Source organism: Cyprinodon tularosa, unplaced genomic scaffold (genome assembly GCF_016077235.1).
Source record: "Cyprinodon tularosa strain WSP-4 unplaced genomic scaffold, ASM1607723v1 ctg350, whole genome shotgun sequence".
NCBI lineage: Eukaryota > Metazoa > Chordata > Actinopteri > Cyprinodontiformes > Cyprinodontidae > Cyprinodon > Cyprinodon tularosa.
Window position 1 is genome coordinate 14,975 of NW_024039064.1, and position 24,019 is coordinate 38,993.

Here is a 24,019-nt window from a genome sequence, read left to right on the forward strand (position 1 = left end):
GACACACCGTAAGAGCTGTAGATAAACAAAAAGAAATTACAAAATTACTCCACTCAACATAGGATGAATACCATGAATTCCATTAGCTACCATTAGCTATCATTAGCTACCATTAGCTTCTTCAACTTCTTTTTTATATATAAACTCTAAATAAACGTAGAGTTATTATACATATAAAACTACACAACAAAGAAAATTATACCTGTTCGCCTTCCAGCTAGATGCCATATAAAAATGTGAATGGAAACCGTCCTTTAACAAGCAGCAAAACCATCTGGTAAGGATGTAGGCACGCAGTTCTTCTTTCAGTTGAACCGGAAATAGAATTCAACCCTTCAAAATAAAGGCACGTAAAACCTTTTTGCCGAAATTCACTATTAATCCAAAATGTATTGCTTTAAACGGAGGAATCAGGAACATTAGGCATAAAAACAAATAACAATATGTGAATAAAAGCATATAAAAAAAATATTAGTTATAACAAATATCTGGGTCCTTTACACTCCCACCAAATCATTGGTGTTTCAAAACAGAAGGCTGATGATCACAGAAAGATAAAACACAAATGATTTCCAAACAAAAGGACCAATGACTAGAAATGTGTTATTATTCGTTATCTAGTAACAGGACCAGTTTCTGAACTGGCCGTTCAAGTACTGACTGTTTGGTGAGACGTTCACCTTTTTTGCCTAGCTTTCTGTCACCCAAACATATCTTTACTCTCCTAACCAAACCATCTCTATCCACTGTAGTTTCTATAACTCTACACAACTTCCAGTCATTTCTGGGCAAGTCATCGTCTTTCATCAGGACTATATCTCCCACTTGCAGGTTCCTCCTTGGGGCATGCCAGCATTGTCTAACAGCAACGTTGGACAGATACTCTTTCCGCCAACGGCTCCAAAACTGCTCTGCTAAATATTGCACATGCCGCCATCTTCTTTTGGCATACAGGTCTTCTCTGACAAACTTGCCTGGGGGAGGAAGAGCTGGAGTAGACTTCATGGTAAGTAGGTGGTTAGGGGTGAGTGGCTCGAGGCTGTTGGGATCATTGAGATTTTCAACAGTGAGAGGGCGGCTGTTCACTATTGCCATTGCCTCATAGAAGAATGCTCGAAGGGAAGCATCGTCAAGATTTCCCGGAGAGAGTGAGAGGGTGGAGTTGAGAATGCTCCTGACTGTTCTAATTTGTTGCTCCCACACTCCGCCAACATGGCTTGAACCTGGAGCATTCATAACAATATCACATTGATTCTCAGAGAGAAAGGTTGCCAATCTGTCATTGTCGACTTCTTTGAGAGCTTCCTTCAGTTCATTTTTAGCGCCCAGAAAGTTGCTTCCTTGGTCAGATTTAATCTGGCGCACTGCCCCACGTATGGCAATGAAGCAACGCATCCCATTTATGAAGGAGTCCGTTGAAAGATCCTCCAACATTTCGATATGGATGGCCCTAGAGGAAAAGCAGGTGAAGAGAAGTCCATATCTTTTACGTGTGTTTCGCCCCTGCTTTGTGTAGAAAGGCCCAAAGCAGTCCATCCCACAGTATAAAAAGGGGGGGAATGAATCAACACGCTCTGGAGGGAGATCAGCCATTTTTTGTTCTTCTGTGCATCTCCGAAGCTTACGACACTCCACACACACACGGATATGAGATGCCACGGCCCGACCAATCCCTAATATCCAATAGCCTTTCTCCCTGATGGCATTAATGGTCATTCCTTTGCCTTGATGTTTAATCTTTTAGTGACAGTGTGCGATGATCATTCTGGTGATGTGATGTTCCTTTGGAATGATAGCTGGGTGTTTGACTTCGTAAGGGAGATTTGAATCTCGGAGTCGTCCTCCCACCCTGATCACACCATCTTTGTCCACAAAGGCGTTGAGGCGGTGCAGACTGTTGCGGGGTGGCAGTTGAGAGCCCTTTATTAGCAGCCTCAGTTCCTCTGAATATATTTGTCTCTGTAGGTCTTTGATTATCACGCACTCCGCATCTTGTCTTTCCTTCTCTGTTGAGAGACTGTTCGATTTGTCTCTGTTAATCCTGCGAATGATGCGTGCCACTGCACGTACAGCCCTGGACCAGGACGAGAGTTTTAACAAGTGATCCGTGATAGAGTCTTGTTCTCTAGTTTCCGTGCTTAGGGTCTGAGCTCCCTTTACTTCTGGATCTCCCACAGGCAGTTCTGAGATCACCACTTGTGGAAAGTGGATTTCTCTTTCCCATAAGAAAGTGGGGCCAGTGAACCAGGTCGACGATATCAGTTCATCGATGGATAGCCCTCTAGAGGCATGATCTGCCGGGTTTTGGTCAGAGGGAACATATCGCCACTGATCTCGAGTTGTACTTTGATGTATTTTCTGGACACGGTTGGCCACAAACATGTGGAAACGCCGAGCCTCATTGTTGATGTACCCTAGTACGACCTTGGAATCTGTCCAGAAATACTCCTTTATGTCAGCATCTCCAAGCTCCTCTTTTAGCACAATACTGGTTTTCACTGAGATTACTGAAGCTGTGAGCTCTAATCTCGGAATTGTGATGACCTTTGTTGGAGCAATACGAGATTTTGCCATAACTAAGGCACAGTGGATCTTTCCTTCTTCATTCATGAGTCTTAAGTATGAACACTGTCCATAGCCAGACATGCTTGCATCTGAGAAGTGGTGCAGCTCTCTTTTTGTAGCTTTTCCAAACTCCACAGGTGCATAACTCCGGGGTATATTTAATTTTTCTATGTTGATAAGGTCGTTTTTCCATTTCTCCCACCGTGGACGAAGTTCCTCTGTGAAAGGATCATCCCAGTTCGTTCCACGTCTACACATTTCCTGCAGCACTGCCTTTCCAACAAGCAAAAATGGGGCTACAAACCCTAAAGGGTCGTACAAGGAGGCAACCACGGATAGTATGCCTCGACGTGTTGCGGCCTGGTCTTTCAGATTAATGCTGAACTTCAAGCAGTCTGAGTTGACATGCCATTGGATACCCAACGCTCTCTCTGAAGGGAGGTCATCACAGTTAAGGTTTAGATCTTTAACATCAGACGAACGTTCAGAGGATGGTATGCTTTCCAAAACAGCTCTGTTGTTAGACACAAACTTGTGGAGCCTAAGACCTCCGAGAGCACAAAGTTCTCTGGCCTCTTGAGCCAGCTGAATGGCCTTTTCCGTACTATCCACACTTGCTATCCCGTCATCAACATAAAAGTCTCTCATAATGAACTTTGAACCTAGTGGATACAGGTCTTTATTTGCTGTGGCCAGATGTTTTAAGCCATAGTTTGCGCACCCAGGTGAGGAGGCTGCGCCAAAGATATGCACTCTCATTCGGTACTCCTGTGGCTGCACGCTAAGATCTCCTTTCTTCCACCAAAGGAAGCGCAGGTAATCTTGGTCTTACTCTTTAACGTGAAACTGATGAAACATCTTTTCAACGTCGCACATAAATGCGGTCGAGTGGAGCCGGAAGCGAAGGAGGACCCCGTTGAGATTGTTCATCAAGTCAGGTCCAGTAAGCAGATGATCATTTAGATTGGTACCCTTGTACTTAGCTGAACAATCAAATACCACGCGTAGCTTGTCTGGCTTTTTAGCATGGTATACACCGTGATGAGGTATGTACCATTTTTCGCCCTCCTTTCCTTCTTCATGGACTTCTTCTGCATACCCATTTTCTATGACTTCTTCCATAAACTTGATGTACTCCTTTCTGTGATCTTCATCTCTTAACAACTTCCTCTTGAGATGGCTGAGGCGTACAATGGCAAGCTGTTTGTTGTCAGGTAAGATGGGTCTCTCCTTAAAGGGTAACGGCATCTCATAGTGACCTTGACTGTTTTTCTTGATGCCGTTCTTGAGCTTATCCAAGAACAGAATGTCTTCCTGGGAGGCTGTCCTGCCATCTTCTTGTGCATCTTTGAAGTCAGACTCCAGAACACGAATAGCATCTCCAGGGGTAACCAAAGGGAGCTCCTTGACTGCAACTCGAAAACATTGTCTAACTGCACTTGAAGCATCCAGACATGGTGAGGAGCAACCCATTATGCTCCACCCTTGGTCGGTACGAACCGCAAAGGGCTCATCATTTCCTCCTGCTATTACTTCTCTCTGTGTCATTGCCCTTGCACAGTTGTATCCTATTAAAAGTCCAACTTCACAATCCTGCAGTGGTGCAATCTCATTTGCAACCCTTGAAAGATGATTCCAATTTTTGGCTGTTTCACATGTAGGAATATGAGCACGGTTTACCGGTATGCAATCCTTGGTGTAACTGGGAGGAAGGTCTATGTAGAGAGAGGAGGAGTAGCCTCGTACACGAAGCCCTGAGACCCTTTGGCTTTTCATCACCACATCACGTCCAATCATGGTTGTTAACTTTAGTTTGACTGGAAAGGACTCTGGCTTTAGAGAATTACTTACTTCCTGGTCGACAAATGTCTTGTCACTTTGTGTGTCCAGCAATGCATAAACCAGTTTTTCTGTTTGTGAATCATTCCTTGAAACCCATACGGGCACAATCATAGACGTGTTGGTAGCCTGTCCTGTAGTCACTGACATGGAAGTTGCAACAGCTTCTGTATGACTACTTGGGCAGGCATTTTCCTGTAGTGATGCCCTTTCTTTCCTTACATAATTGTTGTCATGCAGACAAGTGGGATGTCTGCCTTTACATGTATTACAAGTATGTCGATATCGGCAGTCTTTTGCACTATGACCAGGTTTAGTGCAGCCATAGCAGAGGTTATGTTCCTTAAAGAATTCTCGCCGCTCTTCCAGTGTTTTTTCAGTGAACTTGGGACATCCATGGAGCCTATGCTGATTTTCATGACAGAATGAACAAGGAGGCCTATCCTTTCCTTTAGCTGACCTCTGTTTGTCCTCACTGGTCCCAGTTTGAGTACTCAGAACACTTGCCTTATTACGCTTAGGCTCCCTGCTTTCTCGTTTTGTAGTGGTGGACTCAGAGCTGTGAAGTGCATAGGCTGAAGTAATCGGATTACAAGCAACCTCTGCTTCCATAGCCATAAAGGTGGCAAAGTCTTTGAAGCTGGGAAACTCTTTTTTCTCTTTCAAGGCTTCTGTGGTTTTCCTATTCCAGCGAGATGCTAGCCACTCAGGTAGTTTGTGGACTAGCTTCTTATTTTCCTCACAGTCGTTCAGTATTTCCAGACTCTTCACATGTGTCATTGCATCTTGACAGGCGTTCAAGAAGTCTGCAAAATCTCTTAATGCTTCTGCATCCCTTGGTTGGAGCTTTGGCCAATTAGTGAGCTTGTCACGGAAGGCTCTCTATATAATGAAGGCTTGGCCATATTGTCATCTAGCTTGTTCCACGCGTCCTTGTAAGCCTCATCATCATTTCTATAGAAAGTTCCTTCAAGGGTTCTTCGAGCTGGACCACCAAGATATTTCCTTAAGTAATAAAGTTTGTCTGCTGTGGAGATTGCCTTTGCATCAATAAGTGACATGAAGGAGGTTTTCCACTCAATAAAATGGATAGGGTCACCGTTAAAAACAGATGGTTCTGGTACTGGAAGTCTATTTAGAGCCATACTGTCTTGAAAGACTTGGGCGAGAGATAACACATTCATGTCAGGTGAAGATGCTAAAACATTGTTTGTTCGATTGCTGGTCACAGCTGGGTTCTGATTTCTCTCTGAACTACTAGAGTAAGAAACACTGCCTTCCTGCGATGCTCTCTGTTCGTAAACATGCAGTCTGGCCCGGGCAGCCTTTAAATCCTTTTCTGCTTGAATGCGTTCAAGTCTGCGTTTTTCTACTTCTATTTGCCTTTGTTGCTGCTCTATTTTTTCCATTTGCTTCTCTTCTTCCAGCAACCCTTGAAACTCTGCTTCCTTTGCGGCAAGCTCTGCTGCAGCATCCACTCGCTTAACTGTAAGGGATGTGCTCTCATGACTGTGGACTGAGTTAGTAATTCGAGAGACAGTGGATCCATAGATGGAACGTGCATAGCTACTCTTAAGTAGTTCTTTAAGACGGGATTTTACTTGCTGTTCATCATAATCTCCATCAATGCCTGACATTCTCTCATAGGTAACCTTTAAAATATCTGCCTTAATGGCCTCACAACTATCAACACGGCGCCTTAAAGCCGGTGACGGTGTGATGTGATTTCGCACTTCAAGGTAGGCTTTCAACACAGCCTCTTTGTCCTTCTCTAAAGAGTCCATCAGAGAAGCCAGTTCACTTTCATTGATATCCAACTTAAGCTGCTCTCTTGACTCACGGTCTCGAGTCTTCCATTTTTCATATGTTGAGGTGAACTTTCTTTCCCTTTTTCTTACCTCTTCTTGTTGCATTTCGAGCATTTTAGAAGTTGGATTTTTTGGACGGGTTGAGCGTCGGAGGCCTGCTGTTAGTTCACCTTGTAAGCTGCTCAATTCCCTTTCTTTGCCTTGGATTTCTTTTTCTAAAACTTCTCTCTCTGCACACTCTGGTGTATTTATAAGAGATGCTTTAAGGGCTTCGATTCTAATTTGGAGGCTATCAATCTGATTCTCTAGCTCTGATTGTGGGGCGGGATTCTCAATTTTCTTCATATTTAGTTACAGTTTAATAAACCTTATTTAATGGATTTTCCGTATTTACCGTAGTTTATAGACTGCACTAATTAAGAAGAAATTCCTTACTTTAGCACCACATCAAAGAAAGAGCAGGTAGCCTTCGTACAATGCAAAGAAAAATAAAACTCAAACATAAGCTTCAAATGCAGTTTCCATATAAAACATCCACCCTTTTTTTTTTTTTTTTGTGTCTATTCCGTAAATGTCCTTTGTAATTGACACCCTTTTACCTTCTTTAACTGTTAAAGATAAGTTGACGTTCTTCTTGAAGATGGATAGTTACTTCTTAGTTAAAATGAAATGTTCCATACCTTGTCTGACCTTCACACCAAACCAATAAACTGCCTGCATGATGACCATGAAGTCTATGTCCATCTGATCCGTAAAATGGTGCCAAGTTGCTCTAAGAAGTATCTGTTGTCATCACATGCTGAGTAGCAACGTAGCTCCGTGTGGTCTTCATGGCTCGATCATGCAGCGTGGCAGCAGGAATGATGCAGGAGAAAGCTCTTACTGTAGCAGTCTAGCCAGACTTTTATTCAGACGACGCACTCAATGATGATAACTGATGGACTATGGTGGGGTATTCCAACCCATTTATTAATCAGAAATGGAAATACACCATAGACACACCGTAAGAGCTGTAGATAAACAAAAATAAATTACAAAATTACTCCACTCAACATAGGATGAATACCATGAATTCCATTAGCTACCATTAGCTATCATTAGCTACCATTAGCTTCTTCAACTTCTTTTTTATATATAAACTCTAAATAAACGTAGAGTTATTATACATATAAAACTACACAACAAAGAAAATTATACCTGTTCGCCTTCCAGCTAGATGCCATATAAAAATGTGAATGGAAACCGTCCTTTAACAAGCAGCAAAACCATCTGGTAAGGATGTAGGCACGCAGTGCTTCTTTCAGTTGAACCGGAAATAGAAATCAACCCTTCAAAATAAAGGCACGTAAACCCTTTTTGCCGAAATTCACTATTAATCCAAAATGTATTTCTTTAAACGGAGGAATCAGGAACATTAGGCATAAAAACAAATAACAATATGTGAATAAAAGCATATAAAAAAAATATTAGTTATAACAAATATCTGGGTCCTTTACAGTAAACCCCACTCTTATTTTTTTTTTTTTATCTAATATGCTCTCTCTGGATCATGCAAAATAATACATTCAAGGGACAGAAAATAAATGTATTGTATTTACATGTGCACTGGAACTATAAGAGGAACTGACACTGAGCATTTAAAATATTAATATTAGAAGTTGTACATCTGGGCTGTAGTTACTCTGTGTAGCTAATTTCATGTATTTTATCTATGGCTGAAACAATTAATCATGTAAACAAATTATTTAAATAATCATGAACTAATTTAGTAATTGATTAATCGTAAACTGGAGTATAGGGCCACTAAAATGTGCCTTTAGCCGACAGAGCGACCCACTTAGACCAGGAATTATACCAAGGTTGTAAAAAAAAATATGTAAACATTTAGCATTTAAGAAGTAAAAAAAAAAAAATGTTTTTGTCTGTCAATATTCTCCTTCCAGAACTCCTCCAAAGGAAACGTTTAAACGTTTCTGTTTCACCTGGTTTCATTTCATAAAAGATCTTCTTTAAGGAGCCTTTGGCTATCTCATTAAAAGATAAAATAAAAGAAATCCTAACGTTGTTAACTTACATTTCTCAAGTTCCACAAATCAAAAAACTCTCTCCTGCTTCTTTACAGAACTCCAATCAGAAGCTTTCGCCTGTTTTAGCGTAGATAATATTTTTTTTAATTTGGACTAGTTTCGTAGCCCAATATTAATTTATTTTAGCGTCTTTTTTTTCGTGCTCCAAGCACCGCGCGCGCACATACAGACTAGAAAACACGCAATCAGAAAGAGAGAAGGCGGAACTTAAGGCAGAATAATCAGAGTTAAACCGTGCTGCACAGTTGAAGCACTGCTATATGAAAGGGACAGGAAAGAGCAGGCAGCTGCAGCTACCAGGCAGAGAAGCTGCTAGAGGAAAAGAAGCGGCTGCTGTATAGTAAATTATAAACATGTTGTTCACATCCAATTATTGGTAGGGACAAATGGGTCCGTCCAAAATTTTGGTAGGGACATGTCCCTATGGTCCCTATGCAAACCTACGCCCATGATTGCCATCATGGCTTTGTTAAGCTGCTGTCTACCTTTGTGAAGCAGGAAAAAAAAAAAAATACAAAGTGAATCCAGTAGAACTTTTTATTGCCTACCTGGAATGGGTGACAATAGTTGAAGAAACTTTTGGATCTCAAAATGGTATCAGTGCCCTATTTGGTGGTACACGCCGATTCCAATACCACCATTTTAGTGCTGGTGCTCTAGTGCTCTGGGCCCTGTCCAATACTGGTATCGGTGCAACACTAGTTGCATTAGAAGATAAGTGCTTTGTCACAGCTGTGTTACTGTTTTGAAATGACAGGTAAAAGTAAACCATCAATTTTATCCTTAATTATGAAAAAGTGACAGAAATGTGAAAAAAACTGTAATTAAAGGTAAATGTATCACTTACATTTATGATGTTAAAGGAATAGTACACCCAAAACATGATTAGCCTTTATTTTCTACTCACCCCCATGCTGAACAACACTCTGGAGTACTTTTTTGATATCTCAAATGCATCTGGAGATCTGGGAGGCTTCTTGCTGTCTGCTGACATTCAAATAATGGAGGTCTATTGTGCCCGAGACAGAAAGGTCCATAAAAGTCCACAAAAAACGTGTCAACATTCCTCCATACTGCTCGTCCAATGTATTCCAAGTGTCCTGAGTGGGTAGCGTCCATAATTTACTCGAAACGAAGTCATTTAGAATGTTTTTAGAGCATAAACAGTAGTGTATAGGATTTCCTAAAAGCGTGTTCACGAGTCTATGGAAACCGCGGCAGACCAAGCCAGATGAAAGTGCGCATTTAGCTCTGCAAAGAACTCATGCTCTTCCTCAACACTGAAGTCCTCAGACATTTTTCTTTCGTTGTTTCTTTCTTTGCACAGGTAAACAGCACATTTCTTCTTCTACGCTTGCATTATCGGCAGAGCAGACGCTGAATGCGCACTTTCATCTGGTTTGGTCTGCCGCGGTTTCCGTAGACTCGTGAAGGCGCTTTTAGGAAATCCTATACACTACTTTTTATGCTCTAAAAACATTCTAAATGACTTCGTTTCGAGTAAATTATGGACGCTACCCACTCAGGACACTTGGAATACATTGGACGAGCAGTATGGAGGAATATTGACACGTTTTTTGTGGACTTTTATGGACCTTTCTGCCTCGGGCGCCATAGACCTCCATTATTTGAATGTCAGCAGACAGCAAGAAGCCTCCCAGATCTCCAGATGCATTTGAGATATCAAAAAAGTACTCCAGAGTGTTGTTCAGCATGGGGGTGAGTAGAAAATGAAGGCTAATCATGTTTTGGGTGTACTATTCCTTTAAAGTGATGTTTGACTGAGTTTCATCATATTTTCTCCATCCCCTATACATCAACGGTGCCCTTGACATAAATTCCGTTTACTTCCTACCTTTACAATTTATTGTCTTTTTCATCACCTGTCACAAATGGTCACATTCTGTGTCATGTCTCCCCCGGCAGCTTATTTCCTCGCCTGCTGCGTGTCCTAATTATATGTCTCCTTTTCAATGTGCTCCTCATCCCGCTGCTTCCCTCTACCCCTACTGCTCCTACTCTAACCAACACAAACCTTTTCTCTTTGTCCTCCCACACAGTCTCAAGCCATGAGAATCGTGCGCACCGTGGGTCAGGCGTTTGACGTGTGTCACCAGCTGACCCTGCAGCAGAAAAGCGGGGATCAGGAGGATGATGAGGGGAAGGCGGAGGAGCTGGAGGCAGCACCAGGTTACTCATACCTACGCACACGCTCACAAATACAAAACACATCCTTTCGCTTTGCTCTCCTCTCGATTGTCAGGCATTCGTCATCTCAGTTTCACACAAGAACACAAAACCTCCCCAGGCTTTCTTTGACAAACAAAACTCCAGGATCCAACTGAAGCACTCATTTACTGCAGCCTGGGAAGAGATGTCAACAATCCCACTTTGATTTTTTTAAATTAAACATGCTTTATTAGTTTTAAATTGGGGAACTGGGGCTTGTGTGAACTTCTGTGGGTTCTGCGCAGCTATCACTGCCTGGAGATGAGGTGGACACTCAGCATGAAACTCTCTCCGATTCATGTCGTCTCTCTCGCAGCGAAGGAGAGGTCGCTGTTGTCAGAGGAGACAGACCTTGAAGCCACCACAGAGGAGAGCATTGAGTGCGTCTCTTCATCAGACCTGGAGAAGAACAAAAAGGAAGAGACCGTGGGTGCAGATGCGAAGGTAGGCTGCAACTCGTCAATGTTGCCCATCATCCGTCCAGCATTTCTCACACAAAGCCCAGCTATTTTCACACCCCATTAAAAATGAGTGTATAAGCCTTGATGAGGTATTTTATGGAGTCCCACAGCATTCTGAAAGATGTTTGTTTTTTTCTTTTGTTTGTTTTTTAACTAATTAAAATTTCTTCTTATCTCTTGAAGTCATTCTTCTCGCTTTATGTAAGCAAACTTCTTTAACTGTTAGGTATTTAGCCATATTTTTGCTACAAACCTCTGTGTGATCTATTAGGGTTATTTTTTAAAACAAACCAGCATATGAGGGGCTGCTTAGTAGCGCATCGGGTATAAGGGCGTGCAAAATAATCGTCATGACGATGCATCGCGATTCTAATTTTTGTGATCTACTGCATCGATTCTTGAAGGCAAGAATCAATTATATATATAAAAAAAAAAATGAACAAATAAAATACATTAATGGTTGGCGCACATCAGCCAAACCAATTGGAATACAACTTCCAGTCCAGCAGATGTCGCTGCGGATGTGTTGACGCCCGCTGCTTTGTGTCACAAGCATTTCCGGCCGCGGGATACTGAGACGAGTCATTCGTAAACAAAACATGGAGGACACTATGAAAATTCGCCGCGCGGCTCCATCACATTTCAAGTCAGATGCTTGGATGCATTTTGGCTTTAAAAACAAAGAAGGTAAAAATGAAATTGAAATGACGCACGTCATTTTCAAAAGGGGAAATATACATTTGAATGTTTTCGTTTCATTGGTTTAAAGGACCACTGAGGCCATGTAAACAGCACTGATTATCCTTATTTTGTTATTTTAAATTTTATGAATCCTAAGATCTTTTTGTCAGTGTGTCCACTCTAGTAATAGTAATATTTCTGTCCAGTATCTGTTTTCATGGCAACACCTCCAAAAGTAATTTCAATAAATACAGCTATGTATGAATTCAGTTGCTTTCATGTTATGTTTTAATTGAAGACACTAGCCAGATCATACCCAGCCAGTCAGCCACTGGTAAGGGCTGTATCTTTTTCTTACAGTGTTCAGTGAAAATATCGCAACGCATCGCAATATTTCAAGTATCATGATGCATCGTGGTAGAATCGCATCGTGGCATGTGAATCGTGATTTGAATCGATTAATGACTTCTTTGCCAATACCCACCCCTAATCGGGTAGCACTGCTGCCTTGCAGCAAGAAGGTCCTTGGTTCGATTCCCAGCTCAGGGAGTTTGCATGTTCTCCATGGGTACTCTGGCTTCCTCCCACAGTCCAAAACAGTGACTGCTAGGTTAATTGGCTTCCCTAAATTCTCCTTAGGTGTGTGTACCCCACCTCTCGCCTGTAGACAGCTGGAGATAGGCACCAGCACACCTCATGACCCCACCTGAGATAAGCGTGAAGGAAAATGAATAGATGGATGGACCAGCGTTAGGGGTGTGGGAAATAATCATTTTGGCGATATATCGTGATATTCGGCTGCCCAATATAATATCGATCTTTCACCTCTTAGTATCGATTTAAAAAAAAAAATTGGTTACATAAAACATTGATGGGAAAATGGGCTGCCTCTGCACCACCACTCTGGCAGAAAGCGCTGTGGAGCGCCTTAAACTGTGCGTGCAGCACCAAATATGTATATGAGGCAGTCACAGTGGAAGAAAACCCCAAACAACATGGATAATAATACCTAATCAATATTTTCTGATGAAAATATACAGCACTTGCTGTTTTATCTCATCATTTGATTTTGATAGCTGGGGAAAATATGGCAATATATAGTGATACTGCAATATTGCGATAATATCGTATCGTGACCCAAGTATCGCGACATGAATCGAATAGCAACACTCATGCCAATACTCACCTCTAACCAGCGTATGATAGTAAAATACAGGAAATGTTTAACGGATGCAATAATTCATTCGAAAATATTTGTGTTGATTCAAAATACAGCTAAATTAAATACATTTATAGGCAAACCTCCTCAAACACCCACAGTCACTAGTTGGCAGCGCAGCGCTCAAGGGCCTATTAGTCAGCTGCTCTGCACTTCCTATAGCAGAGCAACAAGATCCTGTGAGGCTTTCCAAAGGTATATTTTGAAAAGAATCGCAATTTATCTTCTTTGTTAATGCATCGGATTATATTGGGATTAGGGATGGGCGATATGGACTAAAAAATGTATCACGATAATTTCTAGGTTTTACCACGATAACAATAAGTGACGATAAAAAAACAAAACAAAAACACAATATCAGCCTAATGTATCAAACCAATCAAACAAGCCTGAAATATGAGAACAAATTTCACATTTATTTAAATGCTACACAGCAAATATAACTTGGCTTATAAAAGTTGCAAAGTAGTGCAACCGTAAATACAACCTGATAAATTGAGAAACAGAACTTAAAAGTATTTCACTGAAAATGAAAACTAATCAGTAATCACCTCCTGATATAAATAGATGTGTAAATTACCAGTTGCTGGAACATGCCATATATTGGATACATAAATACCAGTGCAAGTTCTAACATACATTACACTCACTTCACTAAAAATAAAATTCAAATGTTATATCAACCTGTAAACAACCTTTTTTGCTGTTGGGCTACAAAAATGTGCAAATGGCATGTTAATAAAGGGAGAAAAAAACCCAGAAAAATCTAAATATTAAAATAGAAATAAATAATTTCTATAAATTCCAACAAACATGTAAAACCTGAAATACTTCTTTGTGCAAGAATGTACAAATAAGACTAGCAGGATCGTCAGCATGCTAAACAATGAAAAAAACCTGAAATACCTCTCTGTTAACTCTTTCCATCGCTTGCTTTGGCTGTTATATGGTGTGGAATGAGCAAACGCGTCGGCAAGTTTTGTTTGAGTGACAGTCGGTTTCTTAACAGAGGTTTTCGAAGTCGAGGCTTCTGCTGCATCGCGGCGCATCTTCTGACTAGCATCATATTCCCGTTTGTGTTTTAGGTGGTGAAATAAATTGGTAGTGTTGCTGTCCTTTGTCGTCACAGGTTGTCTGCAAACTTTGCATATTACGACTTTCTGCTCTGTATCAGACTTTTTAAATCCAAACCAGTTCCAGATAACGGAGCTGGAGCCTCTTTTAGGAACCAGGTCTTGGGGCACGTCTCCTCCACCTTCCGCCATGCTTGTTGTTTGCGCATGGCTCGCACGTGAGTTGGACTGCAGGTGTGTCACGCGCAGTATACGTCACCGGCGGGAGTTTATCGTTTTTATCGCGAGATGACAAATTTTTACCATGAGGAATTTCTTTGACGATATATCGCACACGATAACATATCGCCCATCCCTAATTGGGATAAATTGTATCATTACACATTAGGGCTGGGCGATAATTCAATAACGATATATATCGATCGATAGACATGTGGCGCAATAGAAAAAAAGAGGGTCGATAAAAGTTCGATAAAAAAGAAACGCAGTTTTCCTTCCTTCTCATTGTAGCCTAGCATGTAGGTTTATGCTAGTCACTGCTTCCTCCCAACCAATCACAATCGCGGACCCTGGCACGCCGTCACCAAGCGCCGCCCTCTCAAACCACAACACAGAGCACATGAAGCTGTGCAGCAAGGAGAGGCGGAGGAAATTGTTTCAAGGAAGGGTTTTTGTAGTTCGACAGTCTGGCAGTATTTCGGTCATGGCAAGTCGGTCAAAAAACAAACCACAGTCATCTGTAAAATGTGTCGGGAACCAGTGAAAACCAAGTCTGATAACGCAACCAACTTTTTTTTTTTTTTTTTTTTATCATCTCAGCCGCTCACAGCCGCAGGAGTACGGGCTGTGTAGGCCCCAACGCGGCTCTCCTCCGAGGAAAATATATATATATTTTCAGTTCTGGGCAGTTTCCCACGTAGTTCTAACAATTGAGAGAAAAATGCTGAGGGGCCAGAAACTTCAAAGTAATAACTCAGGTTAAAGCAGGAAACGGGGGCGGCGGCGGCGGTGGGGGGGCATTTATTTATTTGTTATATTTATTTTGGTCACTTTTCTGGTCACTTTAGTTTATTCTTTGTCAGTATTTAATAACATAACTCAGGTCTCTTAAGTTATTTTTCTTTAAAACAATTCTGTTATGGTTAAAAAAGTTGGTTAAATAAAGATTTAATTCGAAGTCGGTGTTTGTGTTTTTTATTAAAATTAAATCATTTAGCAATATTATAAAATGTCCAGGCAGAACTGCACATAAAATATGGTTTCAAATCTTTTCAATAATTATCGATATCGATCAATATGCATTTTTTTTTATCGATAAGGATTTTTTTCTATATCGCCCAGCCCTATTACACATGTACAATGATACGTATCGCATCGCCAAGTTCTTGCCAATTCACATCCCACATACTGTATGAAATCCTGAAAAAAGCTGCCACAAAGTACTTAGACCATTTTAACCTGCCGTTCCTTATAAAATCCTATATAAAGGAAAAAGCTCAGCAAACTACCACTGCAAAAGTTCTTTCATTTAAACATTGTCCTTTCTTCTAACTGGATAGTTATTCATTGTTTTTTGTAACACACATAAAATTCCATTTGAAAATATTAAAGTATATTTATGTATAGATCTGATTCACCTGTGAACAAATAAGAAGTGGTTTGAGCTTGTTGCACGCCGCCGCTAGCCTGACGTAGTCCTACTCAATTTTAGTCAGAATATGAGTCTGATGCTGCTCCATAGAGCTGTGATTATGGGGCGTGTTTTGAACGAACCAGGAAAAAAAAATGCCTCTGCACTCAATTGGATAGACCTACAACCAATAAGAGCAACGGAGTGCGTGACGTATGTTAAGCGACGCATAGTTGTTGTCAACAAAAATCAAAGCGTGCAGTTGCAAGCCTAGAATAAGAAGATGAGACTCGATCGCGTTTCTCTGTTCCTCTTTTAAAATTAATTTGCTGTCGATATCTTCTAGAACAGACCTAATAGCAGAATCTACACACCTCAACTCTCCAGCGGCAGCCATTGTTGTTGTCACCCAAGCGCGCTTTGGTGACGTGGTTGGCCCGCCAAATATTGGGCGAGCATACTCGCGCTACTATTGAGCAATGCCAGACCGAACTTCCCAACCTCAAACGTTGTGGGCGGGACTAAGTTCGGAATGGCACCCAGGCTACGCCGCCGCTATAGTATGAGGAACAAAAAAAATCACTCAGTCATGAAAGTTATTTTTGATCACATTTCTAACAGTGTTACCAAAAGCATGATATTACATAAAATAAAGATCTTAAAGGCACAGAAGTTCTGCTGGTTAATAACTACCAGAAAGTTTTACTTTATAAAATGTCTCAGAGGTTGAGTAAACAGCTCAGATGGCATTTGGCTCAGATGGCTTTTGAGGCATGTTTGTGGAAAAATGCTCCACAAGGTCTCCTTAATATTGATGGGATCATATGGTTTATTGATGAGATCACCGCGTATGTCGGCTAATCTTGCCTTGCTGAACAAGCTGCTGCCTGTTTTCCGATATTCGACTGCTGCTCAGCAAGTCTCTAAGTCGCTCTGGCCACTTTTACCCACGAGGGAAACCGGGTGCTACTCTGTCAATGAGCTAATGTGTTTTATATATCGAATGCCTTCACTGCTGAGGAACGAGGAAATTAGATTCATCTCTTATGTTACCTGCTAAATGTTGTGATAGATAATTTTTATGAAAACAAATTTATATTAAATCCCCAAATTTTAATCTTCCCCCTCAGATTTGATCTTTCATTCATGTTCTTGATGTCTGATTTTCCTGCAGTTATACCACTGCATAACTGTTAGATGACAGAAAACATGGTTTGGTTACAAGTTTTTTTAGTGCAGGGCTTAAAAAAATAGAAGGTATTGGACCTCTTAGCAATTTCTTCTCTCTTCATTCTTCATTTTATACTTAACCCTGTCGTATCAATCATATTTGATACATACGGTTCCTGAAATGTTTTGCGTCTGACACCTTTTGCATAATTTAATGGTAAAAACTTTCCTCAAAATCCTATTGTACACAATAGAAAGACTACACAAAAAATTATCTTGGCTTATCGCATAGTAATAAATTATTAATATAAAAAAATTTATTTCTGTTTTTTCTTTTTACATATTTTGTTAAAAGGCCAAATAAGGACTTCAAACCAAAAAAAAAGTAATTTTCTGTTTTGTTTTGTTCTTGGATCGGGCTTTAAAGGGTTAAGAGCTTCAAACAAAATTGTGTTTAAAACTGTGTTAATGTTAAGATACATTATCTGTAAAGGTATCCAAGGATAATGGTTTGTTTTCAAAATAAAAAATGTTATTTTTGCAAAATATAAATGTCTTTCTGAATGGTAAGGTTCATTCAAAGGTCAAAATACCTGACTGATTGCTAGCTGATATTTATGTCACCTGATTTGGGAACTAAATTTGGACCTCAGCAGGGGTGTCTCTGACTCTACAGAGAAATTTACTTGTACTGATGTGTGAAGGTCACCTTCAAACTGGTCACTGGTTCCTCTCCCTTCCTATGAATGCCTCACTTTCAACTTAAAAACCGAACTGTTACTCTTGCATTGAAGTTATCTTGGTGGATAACTGGCTGATCTCTACCACATGTTTCAGAAGGAAAAACAAATTAAGGTTCGCTGGAACTTTAAAGAGACATTATGTACGTTTTTAATAAAAAAAATATATCTTTTAAATAGCCTTTTAATTTAAACCTTTCCAACTAGAGCCCGACCAATAAGGGCGACCAAGTACAGTGGATATTTTTAGAATTTTTTTGGAATGACTATGACCTGGATGACTGGGAATCTTCATCAGGATATAACCAAACCGAATATCTTCAGAACAGCTCCAATTGACACGAAACTAATATGGGTGACCAGAACATGAGGTAATAACGTAAAATCAAGGGGGCAATGTAAAAAAAATGGTGTTCCCCTTTAAGCTAAAGTGAGACGGCATTCTAGAGCTAAGAGAGGAGTAGTGGGAAAAGCAAAAACCCCAGCAGAGTGAGTACAATAACCAGGACGAGGCCCTCCTCTGGAGCTAAGGAAGCACAGCGGGATATTGGTGGAGGACAGTGGTAGAACGGAGAAGTCCGCCTGGAAGAGAGCATCAGACCGATACAAAAATCTGGAACATGTCTAACAAATTTCCATCAGTATTTTTATTATTATTTGAAATAAAAAAATTATCTTTGATGCAACAATTTAAGCACAGTTTTACCCAGAGTGTTATTTAACTGGTCAAAGTCTGAATGATAGAGCTGCATCCTGTGCAGTTAATGAACCACTGATGTTGTAATTTATTCGTTACACATGAGCTTCATAACCACAGGCTGCACTGGCAATTACTGCTTGATGTTTCCATTTAATTACAGGCTAATATAAAGATCTCTTGTTCTGTGATCTGATTTCAAACAATAATAGCTGCAGTTTTGCCTTCGGATTTTCTAGATTTTTTTCCTGGAAAAGTAACAAAAGAGCAATAAATGTTTACATAATCTACTGTACATATATAAGCACCTAAGCAGGATAAATGTTAATTAGTTAGGAAAGCGCTTGTATTTATGGACATTTTTTTTCTGAATGAATGAATCAAGAGTTGAATTAAGCATATGAATGTTTATGAAGGTTAAATTGTCATAACCAGCCCTTTGTGTTGCTTGTTTTAGCAGATACCAGGTGAGAATTGATCTGAATTACTTGAAATTGAACCGAACTAAACTGAACTGAAGTGAATAAAAGTAAATTCAATGCAGGGAATGCAATTCATTTAATTTAGATTTAATTTAATTCAGTTCAATTTAAGGGATCCCTTACTACAGAAATTTGTGTGTGACCGTATCAAAAGCCACTACATGAAAAAGGTTACAAGTTAGCACAAAAATTAAATCAAATGAAAATAGCATTTTAGAATGTAAGCTGCATTAAAGGAGAGAAATAAATCTAAATAAACAGAAAATAGAAATAAAAAGTTGGGTTATTAATAAAAAAGGCATTTGTTGGTTGTCACAGTCTTGGTTTTGTTATGTTTATTTAGAGTATTCAGTTTTACTTTGCTCCTTGTTTTAGTGTTTAATTATTATTTTGTTGTTTTCTTGATAGTTCCTGTCTTCCAGGTTTTCCATTTGTTGTCCTCTGCTGCCCTCTTGTGTCCTCTTTCCCTAGCTCTGTTTTCTGCTCTGTCCTCACCTGTTTCCAATCCTCTCGTTAGCCCTCTCTTTGTCTCTGTCCCCTTTAAAAGCCTCCCTCTTCAGTTCCTGTTTGCTGGATCCTCGTCTAACGTGTGTCTGCTTACCTCGTCTCTCCCTGGCTCTTAGTGTTTGGTTTCCCCTGATGTCTCCTTGGTTCTGGTTTGTTTGTTATTTTTGTTGGATTTTTTGATTCCTGCCTCTGTACCTGTGGACCTCATTAAACCCACCTAAATTCACCTGTGCCTACTTGCCTCTGCATTTGGGTCCTCCAAACCAACACCAAATAGTGACATTGGTAAAGAAGGCAGGACTTCTGTTTAAAAAGGAAAGAGATAGAAACTGATCTCCATCAGAAAGAGAAGCCGTGTAACTAATAACATGGGTTAAACAATAAGATTTAACAGCCGCTGGGAAGAAGCATTTGCGGAAGTGCTTGTTTCTGCACCCTTGGGTATCACAGTCTTTCACCCATAATGTTTTCCAGCTCTGCAAGAGCTTCATCCATGGGGTGAAATCCATTTGTATTCTGCTATTAGGGTTGTCAAAAGTATTGATACTCAAAAAAGTATCACTACTGAAACGTTGTATCCGGATACAATATTCATTTTTAAAAGTATTGATACACTGCCACCACCAGTGGCACCTATGCAGTCATTCATCTAAAGTGCAAAATAGAGGAAAATTCACTTTCTGAACACTGTGTGATTGAATAATTCTGTGCACTTTTCAGTTTCAGACTTTTTTTCTGTAACAGGTGCAGCTCCTGAGAATTATTTTTGTTTCTTAACCGGTTTGGCTAGTGTCATTGTTATGTGTGCAAAGCATAGCCAAGGAAGGAATACTTAATTTTAATTTTATAAGTTTTTTATCAAGCTTGCTTAATATTGTGCACAGCATACAACCTTTATTGTATTTTATTTATTAATGAAAATATTTCTGTAGAATTTTGGAGTCTTTGTTTTTATTCTTGTGGTATCGAAAATGGTATTGAGTATTGAATATTTTCCTTAGTATCGGTATCGAGTTGAAAAGTTTAGTATCGTGGCAACCCTATCTGCTATACATACAAAGTTCAGGCATGAAACATGTTTATCACTCAACCAGCAATCAGTGGATGCATATTATACAAATACTTTAAAGGACAGATTATGAGATGGTGAGTCCCGAGCTAATCAGAGTGTACAAAAACAAATGGAGCAACGTATTTACTTTTGCTCTATTTGTAAATAAAGACCCAAAGGGGGTTGATGTTGTTTAGTCACGGAGAACATTGTGGCACCAAAATTAGTTTGGGGAAAAACACTTATTTGTTTCAATTTGAGACTAGTTTACTTTAGAGCCTCTGGGAGAAAAAGAAGCATTAAAAGTAAACTTTCAATTATTTCTTATTTTTTTCCTGTCAAGGTCAGAGCTGCAGAATCAATAAACCTCTTTCACTTCATCCTTGGAGTTTTGAGCTCCAGTGAACCACAGTTGAAGATATTATCTACAAATCTGTAAAACATGGAGTGGTGAACCTTTCTCAGAGTAACCAGGTTACGAAAATTACATGAAGAATGCATTGCTAACTAATCCATAGGATTATAACAAACCATAACTTCAGATGCCTCTATAAAAGTAAGTGTTTGAGATTTAATAGGTTTATGACCTTAAGCTAAAGAACTGTCAGTTACAATCTATAACTAATGGTTTTATAAATTATCCCCTCTGTCAGATAATCCTGAAGGAGAATTTTCAGCCATCATTTAATGAGCAATGGCTTAAGAAGGCTTTTGTTATAGCAAGATAATGCAAATAAAACCACAAATAGCTCTAAAAGCACAAGATTGAGTTTGGAAGTAATCCTGTTTGTCATGTTTGGTTTCAGGTTCCTAACCCACATGCAGAACACTCATCAGACAGGGAAAAAGTTCAAAGGTTTGTTGATAAGATTCTGTACAGAGAAATAAACAGATCCAGGGATTAGTCAGATCCAGGACTGGTCACGACTGGGTTCACTGCAGAGGGGGACAGAGGGGTTAGCAGAAGGTAATTTGCAGGATGTGAGAGTGCAGGTCTGTACCGGTTCTGGAGTTTGAGCAGAGTGGCAGAGGGGGGGAACCAGGAGGGTCCAGAGGCTGTAGGCAGGCTGAGGGCTTGGCGGAGGCAGAGCTTGGTTTGAATGCTTGCAGATCAAAGTTGCAGATCACAGTTTCCCTTCCAAATTCTTCAGAGAGACGGCAGGCAGGTCTTTGACAGGTTTGATTCTCCAGGGTTCTTCAGAGATCAGACAGACAGATTTCCAACAGAGAAACTCTTCAGGGTTTCTGGTTTCAGACAGGTTCAACCTGGGAAGCAGAGAAGACAAAACAGATCAGGTTCTGGTTCAGGTTTTCAGGGATTCAAAGATTCAGACAGGCAGGTTGGCTCAGGCTTGCTAACCATAACTGGCAAACACTCTGGCACTGAGTGAAGCTCTCCACCTCCTTAAGTAGGGACCTCTTGATGAGCAGATGGAAAACAGGTGTTGCAGGTGAGCACAAGCCCTGAGGAAGGGATCCTTGGCGCCCTCTGGTGGGCAAGCCTCCGCATCCCAACACTGTTAAGATCGAGATTGAAGACCTGATCAATCAATATGATCTTATCAAACTAACAAAAACAACACATGCAGGGTTTTTATTTAGAAAAATTTTTTAAAAACAGCGATACACAGTCAGATTCAGGGCCTGAAGTTCACTTTCTTTTGACCACAAGCCTCAGTGGATTTTAATCAACTAACTTTACGCCTAAAAAAAAAGGTAAGCAACTCAGAAAATGCTTTAAAAATGTGAACTTCTACAGAATACACATTAAAGTGTTGTTTCGTTATTAACCAACTTTATCCCATCTGTTACTAGGCCTACATAATGACTAGGGGTGTGAGAAAAAATATATCTGGCGACATATCGTGATTTTCAGCTTCCTGTCATAATATTGATCTTTCAGTTCCTAATATCGATTAAATAAAACAAACATTTAACCTAAAACAAAGGGAAAATTCGCTGCCTCTGCACCGCCAATCTGGCAGATGGCGCTGCAGAGCCCTTTTGCTGTGCAGCGCGGCGGCATATCTATAGCTGTGGCAGTCACAGTGGAAGACTTTAATTGACTCAAACGACACGGATACCAAAATAACTAAAGGATCAATATCTTCTGATGAACATATACAAAATTTGGTTTTATTTACTTTTTTTTCTGCTTCGCTTTTTATCTTAAAGTTTGCTTGAAGACTACAAACGAAAAATTGAACTATTTGACCTTAAACCCTTTAGATAAAGGGTTTAAAGCTGATATTTATCTTTACATGTAAACCTAACATACCCTTTGTGGATATTACTTATTTATTTGTTTGTTTGTTTATTGTCAAAAACATAATTGAAAGCATATAACCGCTGATCATGCCACACTTTCAATCATTAAATACCAACTGCAGCAGGTTACTGGTCTCTATCAGGTCTGAGAGAAAGAAAGAAATTTAAGCCACACGTTGAGTTCTAGGGGTTTTCACTTTTTCTGTTTTGCCGCAGCCTGGTCTCAATATCACAAGGAGTATGGATGATATTCTGTAGTGGAGCACCGATCCTCTTGAATTTCCTTAATAGCTTTTATATTATCAGAAGCACTTTAACTCAGAATTCAAATTTGAAACACCGCTGGTGGTTTGATTACTTCCAGACCTGCAGATGCAGGAAAAATCAGTCCTCTGTGGCTACATGTTCATCCAGAACGGAGTGTTCTACAAGTAAATGACTTGATCTTGTGGGTTTCCTTAAATAGGGAGAAAAATTTGAATCTGTATTATGCGATCTTTGTAAAACTCTTTATGCTTGTGTTGTAAATATGAGCTATTTACAACACAAGCATAAACCAAACTAACTGTGATGTTTCTGTTTTTATTATTTTTCCAACTTCAAGCCCAGATCCGTTTTAGAAACTGTTAAAATGCTTGTAGTTCCAACCATGTTGTGTTCTGTTCTCTTCACTTACATTATTCTTCTCTTCTTTATTACAATTACAAACAAGGAGCTGATATACAGATTAGTTTATGTTATTTAGCCTCTTATATAAACTTTTGTCTTTGCCTAAGGAGGTAACAATGCTGCCTCTGAATATATTTGTGAAAAGAAAACACGGGTATTATGAAAGAAAAAATAATAAAAACAGAATCTTAGATTTGATGTTATAAGGGGTTTTACGGATATTGGTCTTTTCTTACATTAATATCAGGAAAAACGTTTCTATGAGCTGCAGACCAGCCCTCTTGTTCTCATATTCAGTGCCAAAAACATTGTTCAGTGTTTGGAGAATTTCCAAAACAAAATGGGTTATAAAATAAATTGTTTCATCTATTCATCTACCTGTGACCTTCCTACAGCTCTCTCATTTTTTAGTATAGGACTATAGATGTTAAATAAATAAGTAAAATTACTAGGGATGCATGATATAATCGGCCCCCTATCGGTATCGGCCTTAAAACTGAATATCGGACATCGGCCACCCCATCGATATTTAACCCGATATTTGATCAGCTTCTGAGTTTCTAAAGTCTAAAATAAAAAAAAATACTACTTCTTCTTCCTCAAAAACTTCTTTTTTACAGACTTAAAAACTTCAATATCTTCATATGCTGATATATTGCCATTTAAAAACACCATATCAATCTGTTTTACTTATGAAATATTGCTATATGTCATCATTATGCTACGAAATCCCCCGAAAATTCACAAAATGTTGCCATATTTTTATATGTTGATATATTGACGCAGTATCGATCTATTTTACTAACAAAATCTCACAAGAATTTGCAAAATATCACGAGAGTT

At 39.7% G+C, this 24,019-nt stretch overlaps 1 protein-coding gene across 1 annotated transcript in view; it reads left to right on the forward strand.

Moving 5' to 3' along the window:
• The window catches only part of LOC119789931 (carboxyl-terminal PDZ ligand of neuronal nitric oxide synthase protein-like), a 49,857-nt gene that overhangs the window by 14,643 nt on the left and 11,195 nt on the right, over positions 1 to 24,019 (forward strand). Inside the window, exons 2-3 of the mRNA XM_038295133.1 lie at positions 10,360 to 10,489; positions 10,845 to 10,972. Of these exons, the coding sequence (XP_038151061.1) occupies positions 10,360 to 10,489; positions 10,845 to 10,972 (258 nt within the window). The remainder of the gene's footprint in view (positions 1 to 10,359; positions 10,490 to 10,844; positions 10,973 to 24,019) is intronic.